Below are 16,846 nucleotides of genomic sequence, written 5' to 3' on the forward strand. Positions count from 1 at the left end.
TACATATCTTAATAGATGAGAGCAAGGCCCCTTATCACAACAGACCATTGTTTATTAAAGTTCTCTTTGTAGAATTCCAAAGAATTAGCATTTTAATTTCTTTTTCCATCTGGTAGTAGCAAAAAAGCAAAGGGTTAGAGGAAACCATCTTGATCCAGTTGATCACAAGCAGATAATTTACAAGTGTAACAGTAGAGGGTAACACGGAGAGGAGCCATCTTGACCCGACGAACAAAAAAAATTTAGTTTCTGTAGAAATGAGGGGGTTTGGAGTAGGGCGAGAGAATATGATAAAAAGAAAAGGAAAAATAATGAAAATAAAGATAAGAAAATAAGCGGTATTTTTTACCCAATGTTGTTCATTTTCCCCTATTAAATAAAAAAGTGAACTTAAATGGACTTGAAAAATTTCCAGACACTGGTCTGAGTGTGCGTTAGTAGACTGCCCACATCTAAATGGCAGAAGATGTGGACAAAGCATCAAGCCTCCCAAGGTTCCCCTCTTGGGTAAATCTTACCTTTTCCTACAAGGAGCAGGCAAATGTCCTGTGGACAGATGCCCAAGAGTGAGAGAGAATGTTAGTGAAGTAGGAGTGATGGTAGTGCAGAGTCTTCTGTGAAAGTAGGAGAAGTGAGAAGGGAAACAGACCAAAAAAACATAGAAATACTAACTTTATTCCTGCAGAGAAACTAACAACTGGAAAGAAGAGGCCATCAATGTTGAAATTCTCAAACATTCCTTGCACAGGTTGTCCGTTAATTCGGAATGAGATGCTTGGGGCACTTAGATCTAAACAGCAACTGATGACATCATCAGTTCTCAACAGATGTTGGTTTGGTGAGCTTACAGTACGAGCAATACAACCTATGGGAGAAAAACATTAAGGAAGGTAATGTACTTTTATCTCAGAGAATCATCTTCAGATCCAAAGGCAAAGATTGGAATAGCTAGCCACAAATCAATGCACAATGGTAGAATAGAATAAAGCTTGTATGCATATTAATGTTATATGTTAAATCCTTTGTCAAATAAATGTCGCTTTTTTCAAGAGCCATGCTATCTTTGTTGTAAAATGGACCTTCTGATATGTAGAAATTTCTGCATGTAGATGGATGGCATTTGATGCAGGAATCATCTTAGAGCTGATAATATAATGATGTCAGAGGAAAATCTCCAGGGAACATTTAAGTTCAAATAGCTACTTTACCACCTACAATTTGTATGACCATCAGCAAATTACTTAACCTCTCAAAACCTTGATTTCTTGCAAACCAAATGCCATCACCTTGTAGAGTTGTTGTGATGGTTAAATTAATGGTTTACAAGAACACATAGTCTCAGACACAGCAGGCGTTTAATGTCAGTTCCTTTTTCAAATATTAAGTCCTCTTTGTTTGATAAAATAAAAATACATAAGGATAAGGAAAACAGAAAATGTGATCATTCATTCATGCATTGTTTATTGAGAGACAAATATATGCCAATTGGTTTGTTGTTGTTTTACAATGTATTTCATACAAGATCTTGGTTGGTTGGCTTCTTAAGTACAGCAGGATACAATCTGAGGCATGAAAATGATACTTGATAAATGTCATTTCTTGTCCTGGCCAACCTATGGTCTAAGCCCTTTCTTGACTATATCAGAATTCCCACGGGTGCACTGGAAGACAAGAAGGTAAGATTCTCCCAAACACACATGCTCACAAGCACAAACACACAGAATTCCTCAATTTGAGCAAAGACAAAAATAGACTATGATATAAGCTTTGCTTTTTTTATAACACCTTTTTTTCCTAACATGCCAAGATTTTTACCGACAGTATATTTGAAATGCCAATAGTAGAGCATAACTACTTTTTAAAAATGTGTACATTTGTTATTTTACCAACATTCAAATCTGCAAGCAAAAAATTCACTGTCAAGTGGTTCTTGTAGAGTTCTCTGAATATAATAAAGGCAGTTTAAAAAAAAATCATATAAAAGCAATGTAGCTCACAGAAAAAGGTCTATATCCTTGTTTGTATCAAGATCTGTGGCTAATAAAAATGTTATTACACAAATATTTGCCATAATCCAAACGTATTGCTCAGTCTGAAGGATATTATTATGCTAATGACTATCTAAAAGTCACAGTGGAACACTGTTTTGCAGTGCCTGAAACAAACAGGTAAGATACATAAGATCACTAGTGAATACAGTGATCACAGTATCCACAGGTCTACAGGATAACCTAAGGCACTCACATTGGTGAATCCACTTAGAAGCATTTTCAGGTTGCTTTTGTACGAACTCATAGCAAATCCATAGAAGAACTATATTCCTCTTCTCTGCATTAGCCACAAAAGAAGATAGCAGCAGTCTGATTTATAGGTCCTGGATTATAAGTCTGTACCTATCATTCCTGCACTGTTCTATGACATTCCTCCATACTTCTATATTTAAATTCTCCAAAGCACCAAGATTTTTCACACTTTTGGTACTTACAAACACTTGGATGTTTGGATGCCCCAAAGCCCATTCTGCATTCACAGAAGGGGGAATGTAGCATCACTGTGCAAAGTTTAAATTGGAAAGAATAAATGAAGACATAGCTCAAAAAATAAAAAATAAAATACACACAATTCCCTATTCCTGATGTTACTCCATCTACCAGGAGGTGGAACTTTTAGTTACTTCTTTCAATTATTTTCCAGGGTTTGTTTTGGTTCTTTTTATATTGGAGGCTACAGCTTTGCGTATACTAATTAAAATTAAGTAGGAAAAACAAGTTTTTTGCCGTTGATTCATGCATCGGAAGCCACTTTTTAAATATATTATTCACTACAGCTTCAAAACTTTTGCTGATGGCCAAATTCTGGTTCCAAGGAACATCTCCACTCTCCAATTACAAAAACTTAAGTGGTAAAGAATGTGCTGTATCCCAGAAATCAAAGACACTTGATACTTTAAATTTGACTTCAACTATTAAAAAGAAAAAGAATAGGAGAGTGACCCTAAGAAGATTATCTGAATTACTATGAATTTGACATTGGTAAGTCAGTCAGAAGCCAATTAATTTAGATTTGTCTTTGTTGACTATGAATCCAAAATTAGCAAAGCTTTTAATAGATCCCAGTGGGTTAAGAGAACACATCTTTCAACTATAGGCATCATATGGTACATATTTTCTTGCCATTTACAAAAATAGTCAAATATTTTCTCAACATAAAGTTTCAAGATTATTTTCTCCTGAAATTCCACAACCTACTGTCCTTACTATGATATATTCACATTCACTGAATTTTTTATTGTTGTTTTTCTTACTGTTCTATTTAACAGATACTTTGTAATGAAAGGCAAAATGCACACAGTTCAATTCCATAAGCACTGGGTTCTTTCTATGTGTTGAAAGAAAAAGCTTTAAGCTAAATGTAAAATTAAAAATAGTGAAGAGGTGCTATATAGCTAAAATAATTAGAAGCAATTCAGCATTGTTTTATATGAGTAATGTTTCTTCCCCCCTAATCTTAATATGTTTCATTCATTCACCTGAAGTACCCATTTCGTGTGGTGTGATACTAGGAGGTAAAGAGAGAGGATAATATCTGAAGGGTGATAGTTAAAATGTATTCTAAAATAGACGTTCACCCCATTTTATGTTTGTTAGATCTTCTGAAGTTACTGCTCTTTGCCTCTGTTTGGTCAGTAGGAAAATTTTACTAGGGGAGCAGGCATTGTGACTGTAGTCTGACCAGCACAGTACACCTGTGTATAAGACACGCCAACGCCACACTACTAACGCAATCCCAACCACATGCCCCATGGGTTAGATGAAATACCCAAAATACAGCTTCATCTCCTCCAGACTACTGAGCTAGTGGCACTGAAAAAAGGAAAAATTCAGTAAGCATTATTGTTAGATACCACTACATACAGTGCTTTTATTTATAAACTCATTACCGTAAACTCTTAGGTTTAATTCAATTTAATTAAAAATTTTTTTCATAAGCTATAAGCCCTATTAAGTATTAATAAACGAAAATCACTCGAACCCCATAAAAGGCAAAGTTCAGCTTTTTATAACGTAAGGTACTTTTCTGTATTTTGCATACACTAAATGCATTAAAAAATATGTCAAGGTCATATGAGAACTATATTCTACATGCAGCTTTATGAACACAAGCATATGTCTGCAGAACACAAGCAAATCCAGACGACTTCCAATATCTACAGAATCAAGAGCTAAACTTTTAAACAGAGCCAACCAAAACACACTCTTTCATAAGTCAGATAAAAGAGTATTTTTAATATATATTACTAATTTTTAATATATACTCAACCATCAAAGCTGAGAGTTGGTGGCTCTTAATATGAACTATACATTTATTTTTATGCAGTTCCACATTTCTGAAACAAAGTATCATTTGATTATGAACTGACTCCTGACAATACACAAATTCCCTATTCCTGATGTTACTCCATCTACCAGGAGGTGGAACTTTTAGTTACTTCTTTCAATTATTTTCCAGGGTTTGTTTTGGTTCTTTTTATATTGGAGGCTACAGCTTTGCGTATACTAATTAAAATTAAGTAGGAAAAACAAGTTTTTTGCCGTTGATTCATGCATCGGAAGCCACTTTTTAAATATATTATTCACAAGCAATATAGTCCTTTGGAGACGTACTAAAATTCTAAGAGTTTTCTTTTTCCTCTAGTGAAATTCTGCATTTTAAAGATTTTATTTATTTTATTTTTTCCCCCCAAAGCCCCAGCAGATAGCTGCATGTCATAGCTGCACATCCTTCCAGTTGCTGTATGTGGGACTCGGCCTCAGGATGGACGGAGAAGTGGTGCCTCGATGCGCACCCGGGATCCGAACCCGGGCCACCAGCATTGCAGCGCGCGCACTTAACCACCAAGCCACAGGGCCGGCCCATCTGCATTTTAATTAACACTCTCACTCATCATTTCAATCTTAAATTTCTGAATAATAAATGTATCTAATATAAGCAGCACCAATAGCTTTCAGGAAATGTACAGGAAGGGCAAAAGATTTCCTTCAAAAATGTTGTGAAAGAAAATGGATAGTACTTACCCGACCAGAGATGAAGGCCATCAAATCCATAGGAAAAGAGGTCGTCTCCAACACCATTTCCACCCCACTCTTCACCCCCTCCAGGGTAGGGAGAATACCCTTCCGTGGAAGCCCAGCCCACTCGTAGGTGAGTCGCTTCAGCTGTCACAAAAGGCTCCGTGTGGTCCACCATCAATTCATAGTACCATTTCTTATACTGAGCAGACCCTTCACTGACGCCCAGGAAAATATTGGGTCTCATGCTTTAAAGAAATAGGAATAGCACATGAGAAAATCTGAACAAACCTTTCATCGTTGAATTTACATCTCACTCTTTTGAATATTACTCCTGCTTCTCTAAGATGCAACAGATTAAATATATGTTTCCTTAAGCATTACGAAATTAGTAAAACAACCATGAGGGTAGTATGCAGTGATGGCCAGCCTTCCAGTTAACATCCAGTGAATGGGGTTTGCTTTTTGGATTACTTGGCAATGTCACTCAAGGGTCTAATATTCTTAATTGCTCTTCAGCATATTTTATATCAGTAATCATGTTTAAGGTGAGATACTCGGTATAGTAGGCCCTTAGAATTAATGGAGTTATTATTAATCCAGCACATGTAGACATTTTCCTAAACTAAGCTTTGTGTCACATAGGGTGTGAGGATGAAGCAAGTCATGCTGTTAGTAAGGAATCCAGGTGACGAATCAGCTTTGTTGTTCTCTGTGCCTCGCTGTGAACAGAATTTCCAGTTAGTCGTATTTAATTGCATTTTATGAGGGGACTTACAACCCTATGTTAACACTAGGGATTAGCGAAGGCCTCAGGAAATACCACTCATTAACAGCAGGTCTATTACACAGTATTAAGAACCATGAAGGAAGTCTTAAACCAACCCTGTTTGAAAAACACAATACAGAAATACACACTGCACCCTATACTTTTGTTTAAAACAGGGTGAGGCAGAGAGTACTTTCTGGATAGCTGCTAGATCAGTGTATCAAAGTTATTACTATCACACAAAATATTTTCTTAATTGTAAGCTGTCTTTCATATTATTATTGCTGTTATTTTGTATAAGGAAGGAAGCACGGCATGATGATTCAGAGCTCAGTCCCTGGAGTTAGACCTAAGCTGCATTTCCAGTTGCAATATTTTAATCTATCAAATGTGAATACTGATAATAGCGCCTCGTACAAACACAGTGTGGATACATGTAAAGCATGTAGCATAGTGGTCAGCACATGGTACTCAATGAATGTTTGAGACCTTGGAAGGTAGGTCTAACTGAAAATGTATTTTTCTTGGTTATTTGTGTAATTTTTTATATTTTGGACATTCTAATTCACTTTTTTTATTATACATGACAGGCACTTCAAAGTTGGTATTGAAGGGTAGTGTTTTTAGTTATGTTCTAAAAAGGTATAAAACATAATTATATACAACTATACCCCTATATAATTGTCAGCCTGCTCCTGAAGATGTCAGTGATAATCCAGCTACATAGGAATGTGAACGAAAGCTCTTATATATTTGTTCGATAAATGAGTATTTTGCTTGGTTCATCTATTGTTATTACGTAACTTGATTGGTAGAAAAAAATTCTTATACTGTTCAGTGGGGAAATAAATAAAAGATCCTAATAAAACAAATAGTCCATATGATGTCTTAGCTGCAGAGCTAGAACATGAATTCCTTTGTTATGCTATCTATGCAGTGACATTGTCTCTCTGAATCTACCTGCTGACATGGTTCACAAGGCGTGTCTGCAATAACAGATCTCTTCCTGGCAGGAGATTGTCACAGATGAGATGCTGGTTAGAACGGACTGCTACTCCATGGCAAACACAGAGGGAGCATAAGACATCCAGAACCTGAAAAGAGAAATCACTTTCAGCCGACTCTAATTCCCTTTTCAGAGGCAAGTAGCAGCAGCACCTTCCACAAACGCAAACACGTTCCCTCCAGTTCCCTCGCACCCAGTCATTTAAACATGACAGCAACACGTAAACTTATTTTACAACTTTCCTTCATATACAGATTGAGAACTGCTCATTCTCCCATGGATGCTATGAATAAACACTAAACAATATTACCTGGTTTTAATTGAAATGAAAAAGTCATGAAAAATTTGACACATCTTTTAAAAGTTATCTTATTTTAATAGTATATTAAAATGATTCCAGAATTCATTCATGGCAATAAAATGGTTCGCTTACTTTGTGATTTCTTCCATGCTTGTCTAAAAGTGAGATAATGGATTTAATATGTCCTTCTTTAATAATATTTAGAGCTTCTGGACTTTCTACTAACACACAGTGTAAAACTTCAAGAATACCTAAAGATAAAACAGAGAAAGGAGAAAAATATGATTAACCAGTCTACAATGACCAGTATCTTCCCTTTTCTCTATGTATTCATTCAGTTCGACATATAATTATAGTCATATGTCACTGAACAATGGAGATATGTTCTGAGAAATGCATCGTTAGGCAATTTTGTCATTGTGTAAACATCATAGAGTGCACTTACACAAACCTAGTAGGTGTACAGCCTACTACACACCTAGGCTATATGGTACTAATCTTCCCCCCCACCCCCCCAAAGCCCCAGTAGATAGCTGTATGTCATAGCTGCACATCCTTCTAGTTGCTGTATGTGCGACGCAGCCTCAGCATGGCCGGACAAGCGGTGCGTCGGTGCACGCCCAGGATCCGAACCCGGGCCGCCAGCAGCGGAGCATGCGCACTTAACCGCTAAGCCATGGAGCCGGCCCATATGGTACTAATCTTATGGGACCACCATTGTATGTGGGGTCCGTCATTGACCGAAACGTTGCCATACAGCTTGAGACTGTATTGTGTGCCCCATGTGTTTATCATGTGTGAGAGGGGACAGGTAGTGTTTGGGAGAGGGGATTGATAACCAAAAATGATAAAATCACAGTTTACTGAGGAAAAGTCAAACAGTTTAGTAAGGACAAGGCAAAGATTCAGTGTTCAGTTGAGTAAGCAGGTAATTCTGCCTAGAGAGGTGTGAAAGAGAGCAACATTTAAGTGGGGCCTTAGAGAACACATTCACGACCATTCTCCAGATGGGAAAGGGCAGCACAGGCCTGAGTGAAGTCCTCAATGGGGGGCATACCTTGTGTAGGCCAAGTGTAACCCTGCAACAATGCATCCTAACCCATGGAGATCATTACATTCTCCCAGAGATTTATAATAGAAAATGTTTCTCAGTTTGCAAAACATGAGAAATAGACAAAATAAAATAATACAAAAATAAATAGAAATACACAATATACAAAGTCTGATTAAGAATAGTGAGACTTCTAGGTATTAGCCATCAGAGAAGATAAAATGGAATATATCCTTTCTTATCATAAAGTTTAAAAAAGAGAATAGAAAATAAATTTCATTCTCAGAATTTTTAGTGTGAATTTGAAAAAGTAAAGTGTACATCTGTATTCATTTTTTCAGAGCAAGCTTGCCGTGTCAATAACGAGGATGCAGGCCATTTACAGCAATCAGACATAACATTCAGAAAACGTGACCTATCTCTGAGAGCCACATAATATTGGGAAGGGCCCCAGAGGAACCCTGCAGAAAAGATTTTACATCTCAGAGTTCACCTTCTTGGAAAAGAAATATAAAGTGCTCAGGTTTACAAATGGTAGAATATGGAAGTAATTCACTATGGCTGTCACAATCTATACTTGATCCAAATCCCAATCCATTACAAGACAAGGGCCGTTAGTACTAATTTCTTCACTAATGACTTAATTTTTTAAAATATGAATGTATATTCTGTTTTAAAAAATACCCAAAAAGATGAGTTAATTTTTGGTGTGGTTCAAAATCAGTTGCTGTGTTCTAACAATGTGTGCCAGTCAAAAATCAAAGATTGCAGAAAATAATACAACAGGCTGATGGATAAGTTAAAGAAGATGTTTATACAATGGCACTGAAACTGTATGCTTCTGCTATTATTAAAAATGTAGCAATAAGGGCCGGCCTGGTGGCACAGTGGTTAAGTTCACGTACTCTGCTTCAGTGGCCCGGGATTCACAGGTTTGGATCCCGGGTGCAGACCTACATACCTCTTATCAAGCCATGCTGTGGCAGGTGCCCCACGTACAAAGTAGAGGAAGATGGGAACAGATGTTAACCCAGGGCCAATCTTCCTCAGCAAAAAGAGGAGGATTGGCAACAGATATTAGCTCAGGGCTAATTATCCTCACAAAAAAAAACACAAACAAAAAAAAGTGGCAATAAAATAAACATTCATTCTGAGCTAAAATAAACTAAAATAATAGAAAAGGAAAAGCATTTTTAATAGATTAGTCATATGTTATCCCAATGTTTTTGTTTGTTTTCTCCCCATTACTTACTACTAAGGGACAAATGGCTGCCTATATCTGTAAATGAAGTTGTATTGTTTATCCACGCCCATTTCTTCACAGATAGCCCATGTGATTGCTTTTGAATTAAAAAGGCAGAGCTGAGTGGTTGCTACAACAGAGCTCTGTGGTCCACAGAGCCTCAAATATTCACTAAGTGGCCTTTCACAGAAAACGTTTGCCAGTCTCTGCTCCAGAGTGTAACCGTTAAGAAAAAAGACCAAGAAGTAGAAGACCAAAAATAACAAATTCTCTGTAAATAAATACTCATGAAAGCCCACAGAATTCATAAACCTGAATATATCAGAAAAGATTTAAGACTAGATTTTGGAAATGAACAGTACATATCAGAAAATGCAATATGAAAATAAATTTTTGATTTTTCTCATATTCAGCCTACTCTAATAGAGGGCTTTCAAAGGTTTAGGTTTAACCTCAAAACATTTTTTTTCAGTGCTGCCAGGTCAAATCCAACAAATAAACAAAGAGTTGAAAAGGACTGACAATCTCTAATTCTGACAATAAAAAGAGAAAACTATTTTTGTTTTCACCTCTTGAAATAAACCGCAAATAAACTGCTTTTTTTTGGTACTAAGAAATTCCTAGGGCCGGCCCCGTGGCTTAGTGGTTAAGTGCGCGCGCTCCGCTGCTGGCGACCCGGGTTCGGAACCCGGGTGCGCACCGACGCACCGCTTCTCCGGCCGTGCTGAGGCCGCGTCCCACATACAGCAACTAGAAGGATGTGCAGCTATGACATACAACTATCTACTGGGGCTTTGGGGGAAAAAATAAAGAAAAAAAAAAAAAAGAAATTCCTAAAGGAAAACAAATGGTAACACCAAAAGACTCATTTGCAAAAAAATAAAGACCAGCTAGACTGACTGTTTTATGTATATATGAAAATTATGCTGATATACGCCTCAAACCCTTGGGTAAAAAATGAGACAGAGAAACAATGCTTAATAAATATTATAATGGCAATACTTTGCTAAAGATGATTTGACAATTAAATTCTAAATACACTGAATAAGACCCAGAAATGGCAATAGTGCATAACACTTATTGCCAGATTCTCAAAGAAAACTTTTAAAGCTTCGTAGATCATAACAGTATTTTCAGAATAAGAGAATTCTGAATGTGCTACAAATTGTCAAAGAAAAAAAAAGAAAAAACACATACACACAAACCAGTAAGACAAAGTAATTTGATCTTACAAGTTTTGATAAATTTATAGAAATGATTTTAGTAAAATTTTTAAGAAAATGTATAATGTAAACTTTCAAGAGTAAGTACAAAATTGGATATACATTATGACTGCAACTATGTAAAATATATTTATTTGTATAAAATATATATTTCAAAAAACACCAGAAGCTAATACGTCAGAATGTTAGTGCTGGTTATTGCTGGATTAGTATACTTCTCTTCCAGTATTTCATAAATTCTATGAAATGAGCATGCATAACTTTTATAGTAAGAAACCTTTTTAGAAAAGACCATAACACAATAGGAAGCAATGTCTATTTCCATTTTATTTCTGCCTCTAAATCTCAATACTTAATCAATTCACACAACCTAGTCAGTCCTTAGTTTGCCTGACAGCAAATGGGCAATAACACTCCCTGCCTGTCCTCTATACAGTACATAATCATAATTAACTTGTAATCTATGGAACGATTCTATATAAGCCTACTCTCATACTTCACCTAAATTACATGAACTTATTTTCCTTCCGTGAATTTAGAATAAGCATAAACAAAACCTACCCCTTCCCACACACACAGCACACAAATTATAGTACTGACTTTATATCAGGGCTGAGTAGTACATAGCAGTAAACCAGGGTTGTTCTCCAGGTACTGGCCTTTTAATATGACTGTTATGCCTTTAGTAAGGAGGGGAAACAAGAATTTAGGTTGACTATTCCAGGTTGATTTTAAATACCATTTCCCAATTGCCTTCCAGACATTTCATCCAGAATGTCTCTAAGTGCCTCCAACTCAACTTTTCCAAAACTGAGCATATTACTTTTTTTGTACATACACATGTAAAATTGCTTCTCTGGTCCACGGTCCATCCATATCCTCAAGCTGAAAGCCTCAGGTCATTTTTGAATTCCCTTCTACTTTCTCATTTCCCCAAATCTAGTCATTAAACTTCACTAATTCTGTGTTGTAATTTATCTGCTAAACTCATCCTCTCTTTTCATTGAATAGCCTCCTATTACTTCCTCGCCTCTAGTCTCTCCTCCCTCCCTAATCCATCCTTCAGACTGTGGGTAGTTATTATTCTAAAACACACATTTAATCCATGTCCGCTCCCTGCTTAAAATCTTCAGTGGCTTCCCAGACTTTCCAAAGTACAAGTCCATCTCCCATCGCGTGGTATATCATTCCTTCACTAGATGGTTCAACCTCCCTTTATAGCCTCAGTTCCCACCACTTCCTCCTACAAAGAATGATTAATAGATACTTTTACCTAAATATTAATCATAAATATTTATAAGGCACCTACCAGGCACTTTTCTAGGCAATGACGATCAGCAGTGAACATGGCCTGCAACGTAGGATCTTTTCCACCTTCAAACCTTTGCACCTGTTATTCTCAGACTTAAATACACTCCCCTCTTCTGAGACTGCAAAATCTCAACCATCTTGCAAAGGCGGAAAGTCATGTCATTTGTTGAGTTTTTACCATCATCCTGTGATGAATTATTCCTTCTTTGTAGTATTGGTCACATTTTATTAAAATTATTTACTTTCATTTCAATCTCCCATAAGAGAATGAGCCCTTGCGAGCAGGGACTGGTTTAATTTTGCCTCCTTGTCACCCAGCGCACTCTGGCCCAGGGAGGCCCATCTCATATTTGTCAAATGAGTAAGTGAATGAATATAAATGGACTATTAGTCCTCACCTTCAGCTTAAACAAAAAAAACCTGTGATTTGTTTATTCACTCATAATAAGATTCATTATTGTAAAGTGTATATAGAATACCCACTTTGAGATATTTTATATCTGGAGACATTAATATTAACATTTTTGATCTTTTCACAGGTAGAGAAGATATATGATATAACATAGATGAGAATTTATATTTCCTAGTTCTAGGATTTCCTTATCTATGTTTTAATTTCATTGATGAAAAATTTTTCTTGGTAAATTAGGCAAATTTTTGTGTGCTTTACTCTATTTCTGTGGGGGTTATGCACAGAATGCAAAATTGAGGGTACAAGTATTATTTTTGTCTTAAAACTTTTATGGCTGTAACTTTCTGAATTATTTATATTCTCATGAGAAATAAAAATCTCTGAGGATGTAACAAAATGTCTGGAAATAACTTAATGGTATTGGGAACATCCAAGTGCTTTGATGGTAGAGAATGCTCCTCACCACGTTTTCTGTAATCAAAGTTCAGTGGCCCAGTTTGCTTTTTATTGATAGACTTATATGTTTGTTACTTGGCTTCCAAAATTGTGGCAGCTTCATCTGGGATCAAAGTTGACTGTGCTATATTTTCTATTCATGGATCATGCCTGGGTCCAAGGTTGAAAAAATTTGTTGAGGGTCTGTATGGAAAAACTGGAAATAAGCCACAGAGCAGAGGTTATATATTTGTTCCGACTTTAGCTACCAGGAAGAATCTAGCCTGGAGATTTTACCCCATACCAAGTAAGTACAAATTTACTGGTGAATCTTGTACATTTGAGAGAAAGAGTGAGTAGAATCAAACTGGTAGCCATTGAGGCATGGGAGGTCAATGTGGAGCTACAACAAGCCATGATACTTGTGCTCCCATTACCATCACAGGAAAACAAGGAAAACCAATTGACTTGGAAAGCACAAGGCCAACCCCCCAGGATATATTGTTTTCTCACCTATTGTTACAACTATCTTGCAAAAATAAAACAAAATTAAAATAATCCCAGAACACCTGGGTGTACGTGAATTCAGATGGAACCTAGTTCTCAATGCATGAGGAACTCATGGGTGTGATTCAGCTTTGAGAGAAGGGAAGTCTCTCTTACATCTCTACGGTGAGTGGGGTTAATGATCCAGAACAACTCCAGAAGGAGCACATGGCCTTAGCTTAACATTTCAATATGGAAACCCCTTAGTCTAAACTAGAGGTGAGCAAACAGAAAGGTTTCAACCTGAGTGCTAATTAATATGAATGAGACTGCCCCCTAGTGAAGGGGACAGGGCACATGTAAAGACACAGAATGGTGGTGTCCACAGCAGGATCACTGACAGTTACAATTCAAGAAACCAGGAATTCCAAATTATTCACACCACAGGTTGCTTTTTCCCCCCTTCGACCTGAGAGTTAAAATTCTCTGCAACTTTTTGGTCAGACCTTATTATTAATATCCCCAGGGCTCACTGAAGGCAAATGGAAATAAGGAAATTTGTATTTTAGCCCTGGGTAATTTAAACAAAGTGATATAACAAGCAAAAAGACTGGGAGAAATACATTGGGAAATGACTGGGAAAGAATGAGAAAACATGAAATAGAAAGAACGTGGAAAGCCAAGCTCTCCACAGCAGTTATAGGAGATTGTTCCTGGATGCAGTAATGAGGTATGTGATGATTTAAAAGGTACTGTCATCCTTTTAAAAGAGGAACAGGTATACGCAATATTTACAAGGCTTAATGAGGAAATATAATAATAAAAGGTATTGTTATTATTCTATTATATTATGTAGTGGTTACAAGCATGGACTCAAGCCAGAGTGCCCAGATCTGAGTCCTGTTACTTAACCTCTCTGTGCTCCAATGTCCCCACTTCCAAAATGGAGATAATAATGGTACCACCCTGGGGGATTGTTGTGAGGAGTGATATGTATAAAGCATTTAGAACAGGGCCTGGATCCAAGCACTGCTATGTAAGCATCTGCTATTATTTTATTGTTGTAACAAAATAATATAAAAGACAAGGAAAATGAAATAAAAAGGATCAACAGGGAAACATTACAAACATGCTTCTTTTTAATCAGAGATTAAAAATCAAAAATTAGGAAAAGGTAGGGAAAAGCTAAACGGACAACACTGATCAGAAATAAAATTCAGGTAAAATATTTATTGATCAACATGAACAAATGACATCAAGGTTAGTTATTAGAATAAAATTAGTTAAGGTAGTAACTCCAGGAGAAATTTAACTGGTCTGTTAGAAGTTGGTGAGAGACAGACAGAGACACAGACAAAACGAGGACAAGGAGACTAAACAGTAAAAAAAACTGTGCATTCTTGAGACAACAGGATTGTTGAGCCAAAAAGACAGTGAAAGATTAACCAAGTAGACTAAATAAATAATAAATGCTAAAATAACGCATAAAGCACTCCTGGTTGACAGGAACCCCTTCTCATGGCATTAACACTGTGAGAAAAGAAAAACACGCAAATGAAGTGAGCAGCAGTGAGAGACAGCAGAAGACAATTCCAGCTAGCTCCAAGCTGATGAAACATCTGAGGAGTTTGGGGGGTTTTTTGCTACACGCCGAAGGTGAGGCCACGAGAGAAAGATTCTGAGTTAACGTATGAATGCGTTAATTCGTGCCTCGGCCTGTCCATTTGGGAGGGTTCCAGAAAGGCATACAATTTGCTGTTTCGTTCCCCTGATTTTAATTGAACTGCCAATGAGTGATAAACCATGTATCGCATCCAAGTTGTCCTTCTTTCATGGGTGGGCGTGAATGTGGAAGTAGAGATGGCAGAAGCTTCTAGTTTGAGCTGGTTGGGAGCTTAGGTTGCTCTCCCTAACCAAGGAGGGTTGGGCCCACCCAGAACAAATAGCAGGAGCTGAATAACGAATCAATATCCAGCATGATTATAACACATCTTTTTCAATGTTCACAGTGAATTTTGCATGTCACAGAATGAAGCCCTGCGTGAGAAAGGAACAATTTTTTGTTTGTTTAAAATGGGTATAAATTTGAAGTCAAGGAACAATTTCAGTTTCAGCATGAGATAAACTGCTAAATTTACTTTTTAGCTTTTTAAAATAAATAGGGGAGAAAAGAAGAAAGAAGCAATGTACATTTGCTTTTTTTCCAAAAGCAGAGGGCTAACTTGTGAAATAAATAAAAGTTACCCTTTAAAATAGGGTTTCCATACCTCACCCAAATAGAGAAAGAAAATAGACTAAATTGACATCAATATTAAAATATATAAAAACTTAAAAATAATGATCTCAAGAAATGTGGTCTCAAGCCAAATTGGGAAAACACATAATTGCATATACTTAAAATTTTTCATAATTGTTTTGAGGCTAGAGAAGAAAATAATCTCGTTAAATCTTGAGCTAACACAAAACTGAGAAGGAGAGAAAAAGTGACAGGGGTAAGACTAAAATATAACACAATTTGACAAAAATAGGCAAGTGAGAGAAAAATTAATAAAAATAGAAGTTAGTGAAGATAAAGGTAAATCACACTGTTATTCATATAGAGAAAGGTAGAACATCATGGATGCATTAGCAAGATAGGCAAAAAAGATGGACCTAGGGTATTATATGGGAAGATAAGATGAATACGAGTCAAAAGTTTCCTGGGGTAAATTAGCTGAAATAAAATGCATAAAATTAGCAATTTAATTATAATGTACTATTCAGCCTTAATTAGGCCTCTGATGGTTTGCTGCCTTCAATTTAGGAAGCGGTGATTTATAAAAGATAGACAAACTAGAGAAGTTAAAGGACAGCTAAAAAAAAAAAGAAAATGTCAATTAAAGACAGTTCATGATACAACAGTTCAATGGTAATGTTAGAAATTTTATACTATACAAATATTTATTTGTTTAAGTTGCCATGTCTCAGAGCCCACAGAATGCTGAGTGCCAGACAAGAAATCATAAATAATTTAAGATATTCTTATCTTGCTATTTACTCATGGGTGTTATTTTTTTCCCCTAGTTATTTGTTCATTTATCACAGAGTACATAAAATGGGCCATTCGCTGTGTTAGGTCCTGGGTATGAACAATAAGGAGGAAGAAAAATTGATAGAATACCTGCTCTTGTGAAGTTTACAGACCACACAATTTCAATCCTAGCTCCATTACTTTCATTTGACCTTGAAAAAGTTACCTCTGAGCTTCTTAGCCTCAGATTCTTCATTTGTAAAATGGAAATTATAACGGAATCTACCTTATCGAGTACTGTGGGAATCCAGTAAAGTAATATATATGACATTCCCAGCACAGCGCCCTAAATTCACTTAAGATTTCCTTGGCCACACAATGCAATCATTAAAATGTTAAAAAAATCCAAAAACTGTGTCTCTCTCTGTGAAATACTAGTATCTACAGAAATGCTGGTAGATATAATTAATTGCTCTAAAGCCCTTTAAATAAATTTTTCAAAAATATATACATTGGAGCATCTTTAAGAT

At 36.4% G+C, this 16,846-nt stretch overlaps 1 protein-coding gene across 3 annotated transcripts in view; it reads right to left on the reverse strand.

Annotated features, from left to right (window-relative positions):
- Positions 1-16,846, reverse strand: part of RYR2 (ryanodine receptor 2) — a 694,605-nt gene that overhangs the window by 296,193 nt on the left and 381,566 nt on the right. For all 3 annotated transcript variants that reach the window (XM_087431907.1, XM_087431906.1, XM_087431905.1), the window contains 4 exons: positions 7,278-7,396; positions 6,799-6,932; positions 5,076-5,317; positions 673-865 (listed from right to left, as the gene is read on the reverse strand). In XM_087431907.1, the coding sequence (XP_087288033.1) occupies positions 673-865; positions 5,076-5,317; positions 6,799-6,932; positions 7,278-7,396 (688 nt within the window). The remainder of the gene's footprint in view (positions 1-672; positions 866-5,075; positions 5,318-6,798; positions 6,933-7,277; positions 7,397-16,846) is intronic.

This window comes from Ceratotherium simum, chromosome 6 (assembly GCF_057802395.1).
Source record: "Ceratotherium simum simum isolate JZ-2026a chromosome 6, ASM5780239v1, whole genome shotgun sequence".
Lineage (NCBI taxonomy): Eukaryota > Metazoa > Chordata > Mammalia > Perissodactyla > Rhinocerotidae > Ceratotherium > Ceratotherium simum.